At 39.9% G+C, this 15506-nt stretch overlaps 1 protein-coding gene across 2 annotated transcripts in view; it reads right to left on the reverse strand.

Moving 5' to 3' along the window:
- The window catches only part of xirp2a (xin actin binding repeat containing 2a), an 80280-nt gene that overhangs the window by 15324 nt on the left and 49450 nt on the right, over positions 1-15506 (reverse strand). For both annotated transcript variants that reach the window (XM_080878604.1, XM_080878605.1), the window contains one exon: positions 6451-6596. In XM_080878604.1, coding sequence (XP_080734730.1) covers positions 6451-6596 — 146 coding nt within the window. The remainder of the gene's footprint in view (positions 1-6450; positions 6597-15506) is intronic.

Genomic DNA, 15506 nt, shown 5'->3' on the forward strand with positions numbered 1-15506 from the left:
AAGCGCTATACAAATACAGGCCATTTACCATTTTACCAAAAATGACATTTTCATATTTCTAATTCAACAAATGAGATACTGAACCTGAAAAAGTGAGCCCGAGATGTGTTGTGATGATTTTGTTGTTGCATATTGGATGTTTCGCAGGTCTTTAGGCAGATCCCTTCTTAATAACTGCTATGAGTAGCTACATTGGTGAAATTGCGATAGTTTAGATACTACAAGAATAGACAGACTTTGTAATGACACCCTGATTACATTTCTATCAACACAATTTGTACAGGGCATATTCTTTTGTATTCTATGTATTGTGACTCGTTGAATAGACAGCCTTGCTATATTATTAATGAATACTCTTGATCAAGACCTCTGCTATTATTAAGCATGCTGTTACGTGTATATTGACATAACAAACAGCTGTAAAAGGTGGAGAGCAAAAAACCATGGAAATTCCATCTGGTGAGTAGCCTCCTCCCTTTCGTATTCACAGCTACTGACCCACAACCCCGCTCCCCTCACACCCACATATACATACACATCCAGATGCAGCTGTCAGTAGACACCACGTGAGAGTCAGCTAAGGTTGGAGTGCTTTACAGTGATGTTAGTGCTTGTTGCCTTGCAGACCCCTGACGAGCAATGAGTTTATGCAGTGGAAATCACCATCATGGAGCTATTTGAGCCATTTTTCTGTTAGTGTGTGTTTATAGTTTGCATGCTCTGGTTTGTCACGTGCAGTAGGGTGATAGTGGGAGGTGGGTTCTCTTCTGGAAACATGCCAGAGTGACCAGATGAATGCTCCACATTGATTATTTATCAGCTTCAGATGAAAGTTGACGATGGTTTTAATGAAAAACTGAAGCCTCCATCCTTCCCCTCTTATGTTGTCTGGCAAAGAAAACATTAACAGACTTCACTGCAGCTGCTTCAACCTTGTCGTTTACTGTAAAACATTTAAATGGTGGGAAGTAGTGATAGGCTTTTATGTGCTTTAGGATGAAGAGCATATTTTACAAATAAGGAAAAGGTGATTTCCAGCAGGTACGGTTTTGTTTTAGAAACAGAGCAGGCTTACCGTATTGGCCTTGGCTTACAAAACTGCTCCCACAGTTGAATTAGTGATTTTTAAAATTACATGCTGACTCTTCTAAGCCTCTGAGACTTTTTTGTCCTTGATGATGACTAATGACTCAAGGATATTCTGGAAGTTTTTTTTTTTTCATTTTTTGTGGGTTTAATTAAAGAAGAAATAATGTTTGAAGCTCTGATGATGACTATTTTTCTTTAAATTATGCCTACAGTTACAATGAGTAGGCCATGGTAGTTTTTTTTTGCTCTATCATTTTGTACAGTAACAAATTGAACAAATGTGTTAGACCTTGATTTTTACATAATCCACTGGTTAAATGCTGACTGAAATAGTTTACTGAAAAGGTTTTAGTCTCACATCTAATAAAAAAGTGATCAAAATAAATCTTATAACTATAATACACACATGGCAGCACGGTGGCACGGTGGTTAGCACTGTTGCCGCACAGCAAGAAGCTCCTGAGTTCAATTCCACCATCAGGCCAGGGTCTTTCTGTGTGGAGTTTGCATGTTCTCCCCATGTTTGCGTGGGTTCCCTCCTGGTACTCCGGCTTCCTCCCACCGTCCAAAGACATGCACTTAGTGGGGATAGGTTGATTGGATAACCCAAATTGTCACTAGGTGTGAATGTGCGAATGGTTGTCTGTCCCTGTATGTTGGCCCTGCGACAGACTGGCGACCTGTCCAGGGTGTACCCCGCCTCTCGCCCTATGACAGCTGGGATAGGCTCCAGCGCCCCCCGCGACCCTGAAAAAGGATAAGCGGAAGCGAATGGAACTATAATACACACATAGAATAAAAAATCCAGGTTGATCCGGTTTATCCTTCCTCCTGGTTACCGGTTACGGTTCCTTCAGGCATTATCCTCCCCAGTGGGCAGAGTTCTCTGTTCACGCTCAGTCTGACACAGTGTTGCTGATCATCATCATTAGCCCAAGTATAACACGACCACCTGATCCATCCAGTATTCACCAGATAGTCTGCCTCTCTCAAAGCCAAATCTAACCTCATTGTTTAAACTTCTGATTTCCTGGTCGTATATTTAGGGCCTGAGTACTGAGAGTGTGAAGGTTCTATTGTATCTGCTCCATTTCTTCTTATTATTCAGGCAAAACAAAGTGCCGTTTTGAGGGCTTTAACATGCTCAAAAACTCATGAAATTTTGCACAAGTGTCAGGTCTGGTGAAAAGTTTTGTATTGTAATGGTTTCACATATCGGCGGTACAAATGACCCTGGAGCGTTGTTAAATGAAGTCCTACGAATACATAATTTGAGCTACATGAATGAACTTTGGCCCACATGTGTATCATGCTGAGACGAACAAAAAAGTCAGTGGGACCATTGACGCAAACCCAACAGGAAGTCTGCCATTTTGGATTGAAGGTGATTTAGCCATTTCCATGCCTTTTTTCCAAGTTTTGTGAACTCCTCATAGAAATTTGATTGGATCAGCTTCATATTTGGTCAGTCTCAACTACACACCTGGGCCATATTAAATTGCGGAGCTTTTGAGTTTTCGGACAAGGGTGTGGCCGTGGCGCCATGGCGAATTTTAATCATTTGCCATGAAATTCTTATTTGCTTCTGACATATGATAAGGCTCCGCCCCTGAACATATTTCAACTGCTATATTTGACAGCAGCAACAGCGCCACCTAGTGGGAACAGGAAATGTCATGTTTTACACTTTGGGGTACAGTATCCGGTTGTTCAGTGACGACGCGACGAATCCTACTTCCGGGTCTAAAGTAGTCTGCGTTTAATATGGCTTTTGTGTTGTTAACATGTTTAATGTTATGTATTTTCTTCTATTTGATCTCAAAAAGCTCCTAAAACAGTCAGTGATCACTGTTGACCTCCCTCGGCTTTTATTACCGCTAATCATTTATTTAAGCTCAGTTTTTAAAACCTTAGGATGTAACTACAGCCGAGCCCATGCAGCAGTATATGAATGACTAACCTCGTATTGTGGATGGATTATCTCAGTTGTTCTCCTGGCTGAAGTTTGGTCCTTTTACAGCATCCTGCCATGCGATTACATTTGTTCCTGACCACCGAGAACACTCACGTTAACTTTAGCTTGTTTATATTATGCTAACATAGCTGTGTCGCTAGCGGTCACGTAGCACATCATTATATACCAGCTAGTCCAACTTCAGTAACCCTACAAACGTCACTGCTTTTTAGTTTTCTGTCTTCATTTATGCTGGAAGTGATAACAGAGCTGTACGTTTTAATTTGTTTCCAAAACCCCGCAGTCAGGACGTGCTATATTGTATTTAGATAGAAGCTAGCAAGCTAACTCCCTGCTAACTTCTAACTCCATTAAATGTCATAAATTCCGTTTTCATGGATGCCTGGATGTTAAACTCAATTGTTACACCTGGTAGAGCAGAACGCTGATCATTTTATTAAAGATGAAAGACTTTAGACAGTTTTTCAACTCTCAGTAATGCCATAGTGATCGTTTGATATATGGACCTGCAGCGGAGTTTAGGTCCAGACACGGCTAGTGACGTCAGACTGAACAACCAGATAGAGGTGGGTGACCCACGTAGCCTGAAATTTCTCCAGGAAAGCATTAAGGGGCTGGACTTGGCAATACATTGAAAACTGTGAGTTTTCACAGCAGGGTGTGACCCCAAGCAGCATGGCGAACATTGATGTTTTGCCATGAAGAACGAAATTGCTATAACTCAAAGAAATCCAGTCTGTCTTATACTTTGATGCACTGTTCCTCACAGGTTGTTTAGATCAACCTGAAAAGTAGTGAGAATAAACATCAGTCCCTCTTGATGGTTCAGTGAGACAATTGTGAGTTTAAGTTGAACGGCGCACCCAGGTGGCAAGTTGATTCACCCTGAAACAGGAAGAAGCTTTTGAGGGGCTTGGAAAGCTCACAAATTCTTGAAATTTTGCACACTCCTCCAATGTGAGGACGGCTTTCTTGATATGTAATTATTTTCATGTAATATTTTAAAATGGGTCCACAGTGCCCCCTACAAAATTTCAAAAGACCAGCCCCTGCTCTTTGTTTCATCTATGAGTCTGAACACTTGGTAAGCTTATGTAAGATATCAAGATGTACAAAAAAGTCTCTTGGAGCAATAGCCCAAATCCAACAGGAAGTCAGCCATTTTAAAATTCAAGTGTAATTTTGGCGACATTTTCCCCTCTTTTCAGGCCTCGTACTTTGACAAACTCCTCCTAGGGATTTCATCATATCAACACAATCTCATGAAATGGACGCATGGAACCTAAAGACCGTTGTGATGTTAAATTGAGAAGCTTTTTATGTTTGGCGAAACGGGGTGGTCATGGCGGTACGTGGAGTTTCAATCACTCGCCAAAAAACAGTAATCTGCTGTCACTCAAAAACACAATGTCCAATCTCTCCCAAACATCGCAGGCATCAGTTGGGAGTCAAGCTCGGAAAGGTTTGATATGCCAGTATAATTTGTCAGTAATGGTTAGAGCGCCACCTAGTAGGACGACTATAATCATCATTGAACGAGATGAAATTTTAAGATGAAATTCCCAGTGTTTACCTTTGCTCAGTTCCCCATGCTAACAAATTCATAAGAAAGACTGTAAACTTTTCACTGAGTCTCTCTTGGTTCTGCATTCGGGTCCCATTTGCTAACGGGCCACATGGTCTTGACAGTGGCTGGAAATCTATTATCAATTGTATTATTACATTGTTACCAAAGCCTGTAATAGACAGCCAATGAGGTCATTTCACTATCTTTTAAATTAAAAAACAAAAAACCCAGTTATCATGCTGTTTTTTTCTGTTCACCTTTGTTTAAAAAGATGCAGAAGTACCTTTTATATTTTGTATATTTTGGTGTTTTTTGCACACACCAGGAGTGACACATGGGCCAATTAAATACTAGTTTGTATTGCATGGTTCATGCTACACAATACCTTATCTAATTAGACAACACAAAGTTACATCTAAAAACAGACATAAATTAAAATATACTAAGGCCCCTCGTGGGTCATCCTTTATATTACTGTTGTCTTGTAGCCGCAGTTAGTAATTGTTGCTGTTGCTGAACCCTCAGCTTGTTTTCATACTCAGAAGAAACTAGCTGTATATATTTTATAGGTGTGTCCGTTTCCTGTTAACAATGACTGAAGCTGGGCAAGATGAGGGACAAGTAGTGTTTTCTGGTGTTTTGGCATGTACATTGTTAATACACCTCTGGTCATTCATGTTAAACTGAGACCAGCGTGTGAGGCAAGCTGCTGCTGGCTCTGCTTTCAGCGAGCTAGGATCAGTTACGATGGGTGATTTCAGTGTTTTATAGTTTCCTTCTTAAAGAAATGGTTTATAAAATTCTTCTACTGCTTGTCATTGTCCGCTAATGGTACTTTTTTTGGTAATATAGTAGATTAATATTTACTCTCAAATTAATCAGCAAGGAAAGAGTGCAGAAAGGTGCAGACATCCATGTAGAGTGCAGACAGGCAGCACAAACAGTATGTTTGTGTGCTGTTGGGGTGCAGGGTGGGGGCATAAATTTACTGCTCTAGAGTCATAAATTCTTAGCCTTAGTTGGCTGTAAAACATGACCAATGTCAACATGTCTTTCAGGAAGGAGATGGCAGAGTCCACTCTGTGTAACAATTTCATCTGAAGTGCGCGCACAGTACTGGCCATCATTGTAAGAAAGAAAAACCTACTTTGCACCAGTCTCTGGATCATAGTAAAAGAACAGCATGGCCCATCAGTGCTTTAGTCTACAGCTTCGCTGAGCTGTTCTCCTGGCTAATATCAGGCTGATATTGTGTAATTTGAACCCTGCATTAGTGGTCACAAGCAAAAGGGGTTGAAAAACCTCGCTTAAAATATTTATAATATGTTATGTTTTATAAGCTCATCTAATTTTTTCTTTAAATATTTGCTTAATAATTTACATGCTCAATTTTCTGTGAATGTCACTTTTTCTTTCTTGAAATTTTTACAATAATAATAGACTGTTTTCCATTCATCTAATGCATGATTTGGATCTTTTTTTTCATAAAATACTCCATCAATTTTTATTTAATCATTACATAATTATGTAGAATTTAGCTGACAGCCAAATGCCTGCTGATTTATTAGAAATATGTAATAAAATAAACTGGAATGAAAAAAACGATTCACTTCCAGATTGACCAGTTTTGTAAGAAAACACTACTAGATGATTCCTCTTGACTTCCATTCACTCTAGAGATTTGTTCTTCCCATCCTGTAATGGATTCAATACAAGCAGGACAGTAGATTTCCTGTGGGTGATTGTCTACTGTCTCTGTGGCTGCCTACACATCCCCACCTTCATCTTTCATTATGTGCATGTGCAAGTATAATCTTACCACTGCAGAGGAGGAGCTGCTGCTTTCTTTCTTGGACACGGCAGCCTGATACATTGCCAGCCGCTCTTTCACCGACACCGACTCAGCCTCCTGGTCCTCAGCGCTCGGGGCCCTCTCCTTGGGATGTCTACCTGCGCTGCCAGCAGCTACACACACAAAGAGATATTAACCATTAAGATGCTTATTTAAAATTTAAAAATTCCCAGCAAGCTAAACTGAACTTTATCCTATTGCTGGATATGTCTTCTCAAGAAAACTGCAGAAAATTTACACCTACTCATTACTTTTCTGGCACATCAGTGACTGCTGCGACAGAGCGTGCCATTTAATTGGACATAAGGGACAGTTTTGTGCATGACGAGTCTGTTACAGTGGAAGAAGCTGAATGAGGGAATAGATTATTTTTATTCGGCAGTTTAGACAGAATAGCACCCATTAAAATATTACATAACACTATAATACATTAAAACATACATAGCATATGTAGGTGTTGGTTGGGTTTCAAGCTCTTCTTTTTGCTGTTTACTAGCAATTAAAAAAAATCAATCAAAGACGATTTTGATTGAGTTTTATGAGTTTTATACAGACATCTGATTTAGTTCAACATGCCACAGATATTTTAACCAAGAAATTGTAAGAGTCAAATGATCCTGATCAAATACTGACACATAAAAGAAGCAGGATACTCATCAGCCTACATGTTGCACAGAACATCCCTGTGGATGGCCAATTAGAGAGGACCATTGATTTTAGATTTGACTTTTCTGTGTTACAAAGCATCATTAGGCAACAGAGAAGGCTCCAATAAGGCTCAAAATACGCCTACACCGGACCTTTTAGCTCTTGGCATGTTTTCAGCCAACAACACCGTGGGATGAAGCAGACCCAAAATATAAATTATTCTCCCTTATTATATGCTCATGCTGTGACCTTTTGACATTTTGAAATGTTCCTCCTGGCTGTACTTTCACATTAGGTGCTTGTATTTTTTCTCGACATGTATGTTGGTATAACTTGGCAAAAAGTGGATGCCAGGAAGTTTGACTTCATAACAGAGGAAAAAAATATTTGAAAAATGTTGCTTCCTCAATGCATTTGGATGGATGGATTAAATAAATGTTCCCTTTGGTGATTCTGTAGTATACAGATAAGAGCCATGTAAAGTACACACTGCTTTGTAGAGTATATAGTGTTTGTGCTTATCTATCCTAATGCCCATTTATTAAATGGCTGTGGCTTATCATATTCCACTCATCATTTCTATGTCTTCCAAACGAATTCATTTAAAGCCCGATCTCTATTATTGAACCACAGCAACATATCAATGGAGTCTCAATGCTCCCCTCAGCATTACAAAAAAAGACTCATGACTTGGTCAGTGCCCCACTTTTTAATTTCAACTTTGGTTACATTTAACCTAACTGCTGCTTGGAACAACACGTCTATAAGAATATGCAGATATGAAAGAAAACTTCAGAATTTTAATTTCAGTAATTGTTTAGATAAACATAGTAAGCAGTGATAAGACCTAAGGTGTTTATGAAAAAAATAAATGGGAATTTGTTTATTGAACAAGGTCAACTCTTCTGCTTTCCTGAAGGCAACATTTTCCAGCATAATGTCAAAATGTTTTTTTTCCTCTTTCTTTTTTAACTTCTGTTATTTGAAGCTAAAAACAGAACAACAAATAAAAACCGTTCCATGATTGATGAAAAACGATTTACATTTTCTGTAAAAGAGATGCTCCTTTATTAGCTTGGAATTATGATGTCACCAGTGCTTATAATGGAATAAATGGAGGTTTGAAAGTTAAATTGTGGCCGTAAATTGTGGTGAAACACAGCAGAATGGTGATCTATGTTTTTGTTGACTGATACAGCCGTACCTATGACCTGAATGGAATGTGATCCTGACTGGATACTTTTGTTATACTTCAGGCCCACATCAAACTGTTACGTGGTCACAGGCAGCAGGATAGTTAAAGCAAAGAAACCCTCCCTGCTTTTGTTTTAGGCAAATCAGCTTATGAAATGCGAGAGTGTGATCGTCACAGGGTTACATCATAACACACAGAAGAGGAAGTTGTGGCTGCTCGAGAGCGGTATCAACAGAGAACAAAGAGGCAGCAAGCTACAAATAAAACATTGTGCTATCAGAAAAGACATAAAACTACTTCACATCTGAATGACTTATTTTTAAGATTCACACTACAGTTTATTGCAACTATGTGTAACTTCTATATTATTACAGTGCAGTATTAAATGCCAGTAAAATCACATGTGTTATAAGCATGTATGTAGTGCTGTGAGATGTTACACTAAAAACTGAAATGCAAAATTGAAAAGAACAAAACTTTCAGTACAGTAAAGTGTCGTTGCTGGGTAACAGATGCAAAACTGTTTGCATGTATTGCAGATCAGGGGAGTGCCTGCCTGAGTACTGCGACACCTGAATGGGAACTTGAAGCCATTCATATTTCTGATGTTGTTTGACATGGGTGGCAACTACCCAGGATGCTTTGCGATTTCCAGTCTATTACTGTAGCTTTTCCACAATTTACTTTTCCACCATAAAACCACTACTATTATGGTTTTAGCATTTGTGTGGACACCAGCAGAACACATCTGACAGATACTGAGGCACTTACAGTGAGATTACAGTGCACATTGAAAGACTAGGTAAAAATCTTAATCAGTGTAAAGACATTACAATTCAAATGGTTCAATGAGTATTGCTGTAACTATTTTTGAACTGAAGGCATTTTTATACGCAGTCCCTAATTTTCAAAGGCTAATAAATGATCGGACAAACTAGGATAATTCTAAATATAAGGATTGTTTTGAACACTAGGATGAAAATCATTTGTAGTCAATTACTGCCTGAGGTCCAGTTGCAGCTTGTTTTTGGGTCTGAGTATAGAGTTTTGTATTTAATACCTAAAAAGCAAACTCTCTTAGACTGACACCAGGTGACTACTTGGCCATTAGAGAATATCCCAGTTGTTAGACTTGGGAAAGTCTCTGGGGTTTCCAGTATGCCTTTTGTCATAATTTGCAATTGGTTATGTTCGGTACTTGTCCAAAGGCTTAGAAACAGGATATCTAAGTAGACACTCACTTTAGATGCCATTACCTTGGACTCCAGTAACACTGGGGAATTGCGGAGTCATCTCTGAACAGAATATGTACTTCAATGTGTATATTATAAGCATATATAGGACTACTTTCTTGCATTGGCACAATATGTCAACTTAAAAATTAAAATAGTACATGCATTTGTTACTTATGTCCTGGACAATTATAATTCATCATTATCAGGATGTACAAAAAGCTCCTTAAAAAGCCTTCAGTTGATTCAAAATGCAGCAAGCTTCACTTCATTGGCTCTCTGTTAAATTCAGAATTAAAACTAATTATATTCACAGTAGTACTCGCTCACTGTCTCTTTAGGCATTTGCTGACTTAGCTTAGCTCGTAGTTGACCCACTAACAGCATGCCCTATTCACCTGTCCTTCCTGCACTTTCTTGCTCATTGTGTCAGATGTTTAGTTACTCCTCGGCTTCCTTTAGTAATAATGATACCAGTAATAAATGTAGCCTGTTTCCAGCTTTGGAGGTCAGGATCACTGAATTGAAGAACCCACTTCGCAACCTTGAAAAATCCTTACAGTAGCTTGCCAGGCCCTATAGTTAGTGTAGCCGAAGATAGTGTAGCCACCATTAGCTCTCGCCGGCAGATTGTCCCGAGGAGCAAGGAAAACAAGCTGGCATGGGTGATGGTAAGGACAAAGTGTAGTCCTAAATAGAATCCCCAGGTACACCACAAACCCATTCATGCGTTTAACTGTTTTGGCAGTTCTGCTTTCAGACATGTGAAGCTAGAGACACCAGCAACAATAGGTCAATTATCTTCCAGGGACCAGAGCAAGTGACATTAAGGGAAATCTAAAACTGCTGTCTAAAGGTAAACAAGAACTCCATATAATTCACATCACCAGTAATGACACCAGGTTACAACAGATGGAAGTAACTGAAGTTCATATTCAATCAGTGTGTAACTTTGCCAAAACAACAACTCTGTAGTTTTCTCTTGTCCCCTTCCCAGTCGGACCAGGAGTGACATGTTTAGCTGCATGTTCTCCTTAAATTGCAATATATAATATCCACAACTGCACCAAAGAGTAAAACACTATAATGTGGATTATTAAACATTAGGTCTCTCTCTTCTAAGTCTCTGTTAGTACATGAATTAATAATTGATCAACAAATTAATTTACTCTGCCTTACAGACCCTTGTTACAACATGATTATGTTTGTTTTAATTAATTAACACCCCTTAGCTGAAGCACAGGCAGACGGGGGGTCACAGCAATCTCCCACTCCAGCTTGACCCAGACAGAGTTTTAATTCATTTGAATGACTCATTTGTCCAACTTAGTTGAAAAATTCAAAAACTAGTTTAACTTGCTATCATCTATTGTCTACCTGGGCCTTACACAGAGTTTCTGTCTGATTTCTCAGACTTTTTATCTGATTTAGTGCTCAGCTCAGATAAAAGAATTTTTGTGGGTGATTTTAACATCCATTTAGAAACTAAAAATGACAGCTTCAACACGGCACTTATTAGACTCAATTGTCTTCTCTCAAAATGTAAAAGAACCCACCCACCACTTTAATCACACTCCAGATCTTGTTTTAACATATGGGACAGAAACTGAACATTTGGCAGTGTTTCCTGAAAACCTTCTGATAATTTCCTAATAACATTTAAATTTACAATAATGGGTTACACAGCAGTAGGGAATAGATTTCATCAAAGTATATGTCTTTCTGAAAGTGCTGTAAAGATATAATTTAACTACTGTTATCTTCTTCAATGCCTTGTGCCAAAATAGTGCAGAGCAGCATCCCCTACAAAGTGTGGTTCTCCCGCTTGACCCTTGCTGAGTGCAGCGCTATAGGTATTACAGGTACTGTGCTCCAATGTTTTGTATCATATCTATCTAATAGACTCTAATTTGTTCATGTAAATGGACACACACTGAGGTTAATTATGGAGTTCCACAGGGTTCAGTGCTGGGACCAATTCTGTTTACATTATACATGTTTCCCTTGAAGGTATCCCATGCTTTTTCTCTGCTATGCCCATGACACCCAATTTTATCTATCCATGGAGCCACACCAATTAGTTAAATGGCAGGAATGTCTTAAAAACATAAAGACCTGGATGACTGCAAATGTTCTGCTTCCAAATTCAGATAAAATTAAAGAAATTGTACTTGACCCTAAAAATCTTAGATATATAACCAGATGCTTACTCTATCTTGGACAGAGGTGGAGTCTTCAGCTTTCAGGACCCTTTTCTGTGGAACCAGCTTCCAATTTGGATTTGGGAGACAGACACTATCTCTACTTTTAAGAGTAGGCTTAAAGCTTTCCTTTTTGATAAAGCATATGGCCTGGCCTGCATTTGTATAGCGCTTTTCTAGTCCCTAAGGACCCCAAAGCGCTTTACACTACATTCAGTCATTCACCCATTCACACACACATTCACACACTGGCGATGGCAAGCTACATTGTAGCCACAGCTGCCCTGGGGCGCACTGACAGAGGCGAGGCTGCCGGACACTGGCACCACCGGGCCCTCTGACCACCACCAGTAGGCAAACATGGGGTTAGTATCTTGCCCAAGGTCGAACCACCGACCTTCTGATTAGTGGCTGACCTGCTCTGCCACCTGAGCTACAGCCACCCCATATAGTAAGGGTTGGATCAGTGATCCTTACTACCGTAATTGTCGGGCTATAAGCCGCTACTTTTTGCACAAGCTTTGAACCCTGCAGCTTTTAGTCAGGTGCGGCTTTTCTATGGATTGTCCAGGATTTTTGTCATATCATAAGACGATTTGTTTTGTTTGTTCCGCTGTTGTACGGCACTATGCCTGGCGGAAGGGCATGTGATCAGACACACAGTATCGGGGTTCAAGAGTGGCATGTTGGTCACATGTCCATCCGCCAGGCAACATAGTGGTGTATAAGTAGCACGAAAAACAAACTTCAAAGTAGCGCTATGCGTTCAGCGGGAGGCGTGGATGACGAGCAGCAATAAACTTGCGAAAAGCAAGTTATGCTCAACTCCACCGGTGGAATCTGACAGCGTGGAAAAGTGTGAAAACATCCAGGATCACCAACGGATTTCGAAGGGCTGGACTGCTGCATGATGGAGAGGAGGACACCACCACGGCCCTTCTGAGGGTGTTCGATTCTGATACTGACAAGGAGGATTTGTTTGGTTTTGAAAGTGACAACGAAGGAAAGAAGCTGAGAGTGGATGACGTAGCCACCCTGAGCCTGTTCGTTTCCGACACTGGGGAAGAGGACTTTGGTGGTTTTAGAGCGCAGGAAGAAGAGAAAGATGGTGGTGAATGACTGACTTTTCTTCTTGTTAAAGCCGTGTCACTGCACCTGAGCCTAAAAGGTAGTCTGAATCTATTTTTCTGGTGTGCTGTAGGTTATTGTTATGTACTACATTTGTTACTCATGAAGAGAGTTACTTATGAAGCACAGTACATGTTTCCTACTTGCAATTACCGGTACTTGTACATATACCTAAAAAGTTATGCAAATATGTACCCATAACTTGTTTTTCAAAATATTAATAAAAGGGGTGTGTCTCCAAACAGCCATCTCTTTCCTGACAATTCCCTTTGTGCATATTCTCTTACATATGATAAGTTAACATTGAAACACCTGCGGCTTTTAGTCAGGTGCAGCTAATGTATGTACAAAACAGGATTTTCCCCTGATTTTAGCTTGTGCGGCTAATATTCAGGTGCGCTTTGTAGTCCGGGAAATACGGTACATGCTTTATGAAAAAGGAAAGTCCTCCCTTATATATGCTGCAATAGGTCTAGGCTGTTAGGGGATTCCCATGATGCATTGAGTGTCTCTTCTTCAGTCAAATTTTTCACTCACTATGTGTTTATACACTTGTCTGCATTCATTAGTTATTATCTCTGGCTCTCTTCCACAGTATGTCTTTGTCCCGTTTTCCTCCCCTCAGAGGGCCACCCCTCCCTAAGCCTGGTTCTGCCAGAGGTTTCTTCCTTCCAACTGTCGCCAAAGCTTTTGCTCATAAGGGGTCATGTGATTTTTTGTTTTTTCTCTGTTTTCTTTGTACTATTTTGTATTATTGTAGGCAACTGTAGTTATGATTTGGCACTATATAAACAAAATTTTATTAAATTGATGTAACTTGAATATCTTTATAGACTACTTTGCATTTAATCTTTTATTCATCTCATTCTACAGTGTGTCTTTTATCATGTTTTCCTCCTCTTACCCCCAACCGGTCAGAGCAGACAGCTGCCCCTGAGCCGGTTTCTGCCGGAGGTTTCTCTCTTTTAAAGGGGAATTTCCCCTTTCCTATTCTTGCCTGCTTATCTCTCTATTATTGTAGGGTCTTTACCTTAGAATATGAAGCGCCTTGAGCCAACTGCTGTTGTGATTTGGCACTACATAAAAAACCAAATTAATCTGAATTGAATTGAATTGAATTGAATCTATCATTGATGTCTTTGGTGTTTTTTAGTTTTTCAGCCTAGCAATGACCTACTTCACATGCTCTTTGGACCTCATATTGTCTGCTATAACTCAAAAAGCTAACAAATGTAAGTTCAGTGTTGAAATCAGCTCCAGACCTTTTAGCTGCCTATTTTTATCAGTCTCTGGAAGTGGCGGACTATGTCTAGAAATGGCTACAATTCTTAAACAATTAATGCAATATTTTTGTTAAATAACTTGCATCAAAACAGAAACACCACAATGATTAATAAAAACCACTGTGGTGGTGTTCAGAAACAAAATTCTAAAACCTGCACCTAACTGTTTGTGACAAGTTCAAAATGAGAACGGGTTGCAAACACATATGAATTTTGCTGTGCCACATACCGGCATGACCAAGCTTTCATTCAGATGACATGTGACAAAAGCATGCTCTCCTCATCCCACCAATTTTAGCTTTCTGCTATGTGTGGCATGGTAGTGCAGCCAGTAACACATCACTGGGGGAAATAAGCTGCCCAAACAGCAGCATCTGAAAATAAACCTGCTACCTCCCATAAATATGGGTTGGAAATCCTACACCTCAGGCTGCAATGTTACTGGGTGCCAGCCTGATGACAGAAACCCAAGGATAATGCCCTCATTTATCACCAGAGACAAATGTTCACGTCATGGTCTGGAGTTGTCAGAGAGGCAGAGACATGACGGTTCTGACGACTGAGAGCAGTGACAACAGTGCTTTAGGTATCTCTGGCTTTTGAGAAGGGTATGCTCTATGTAAAGCTATGGCAGCATGGAGGTGAGGTCAGCAGACTCCAAAGAAAAAATATCCCCAGTCCTTTTATAATCCAGATTTGTCTGCAGTGTTGTGTTTCCCTGTAACATGAGATTTAAAGGGCAGGAGTGAGTGCCGGGGAGCACATGTGCATCTAAGAAAAATTCAAGAAGATTCTAGAAATTAAAGAAACTTCCTAAAAGATGTTTTCAAACATCTAAAGTCATTTAACTCTCTCCTCATGCTGCCACTAATTGACAGTGACACCAGTAGATGTTTAATTAGCATTAATATCAGCTTACGAACACAGACTCATTGTTTAAGATGCCCCAGCATAATGAGGGCCAAATATCTGTTTACAGTGTGGTATTCATATCAGAACAAGCGTCTTTTAAAGGCTTAATCTTGTAACCTGTGTGATTTGTTTTTTGATGGATGCTTCCAGGCATATTTATCCATTACACTGTTTTCTTCCTTTTAGATTATTAGCGTCTTATCTTCTCAATGCCACAGCGGCAGCACAAATGATGGAACCAGCTCGGAGGTACTAGAAGGGGAAGAAAGTAAAGTCAATAGAAGAGGCCAAGCTACTGGCAGTATTCATGGCCCAGTGACAATACTGAGCTGAGCTGAGGGTCAGTGACCTTCTGTCACTGCCTCTTCTAAAGCAACCATTGGCTGGTTAGAAGTGAAAAGGTGAAGGGAGAGGGGGTGTTAGT

This window comes from Rhamphochromis sp. 'chilingali' (genome assembly GCF_963969265.1).
Source record: "Rhamphochromis sp. 'chilingali' genome assembly, chromosome: 3".
Classification (NCBI taxonomy): Eukaryota; Metazoa; Chordata; class Actinopteri; order Cichliformes; family Cichlidae; genus Rhamphochromis; species Rhamphochromis sp. 'chilingali'.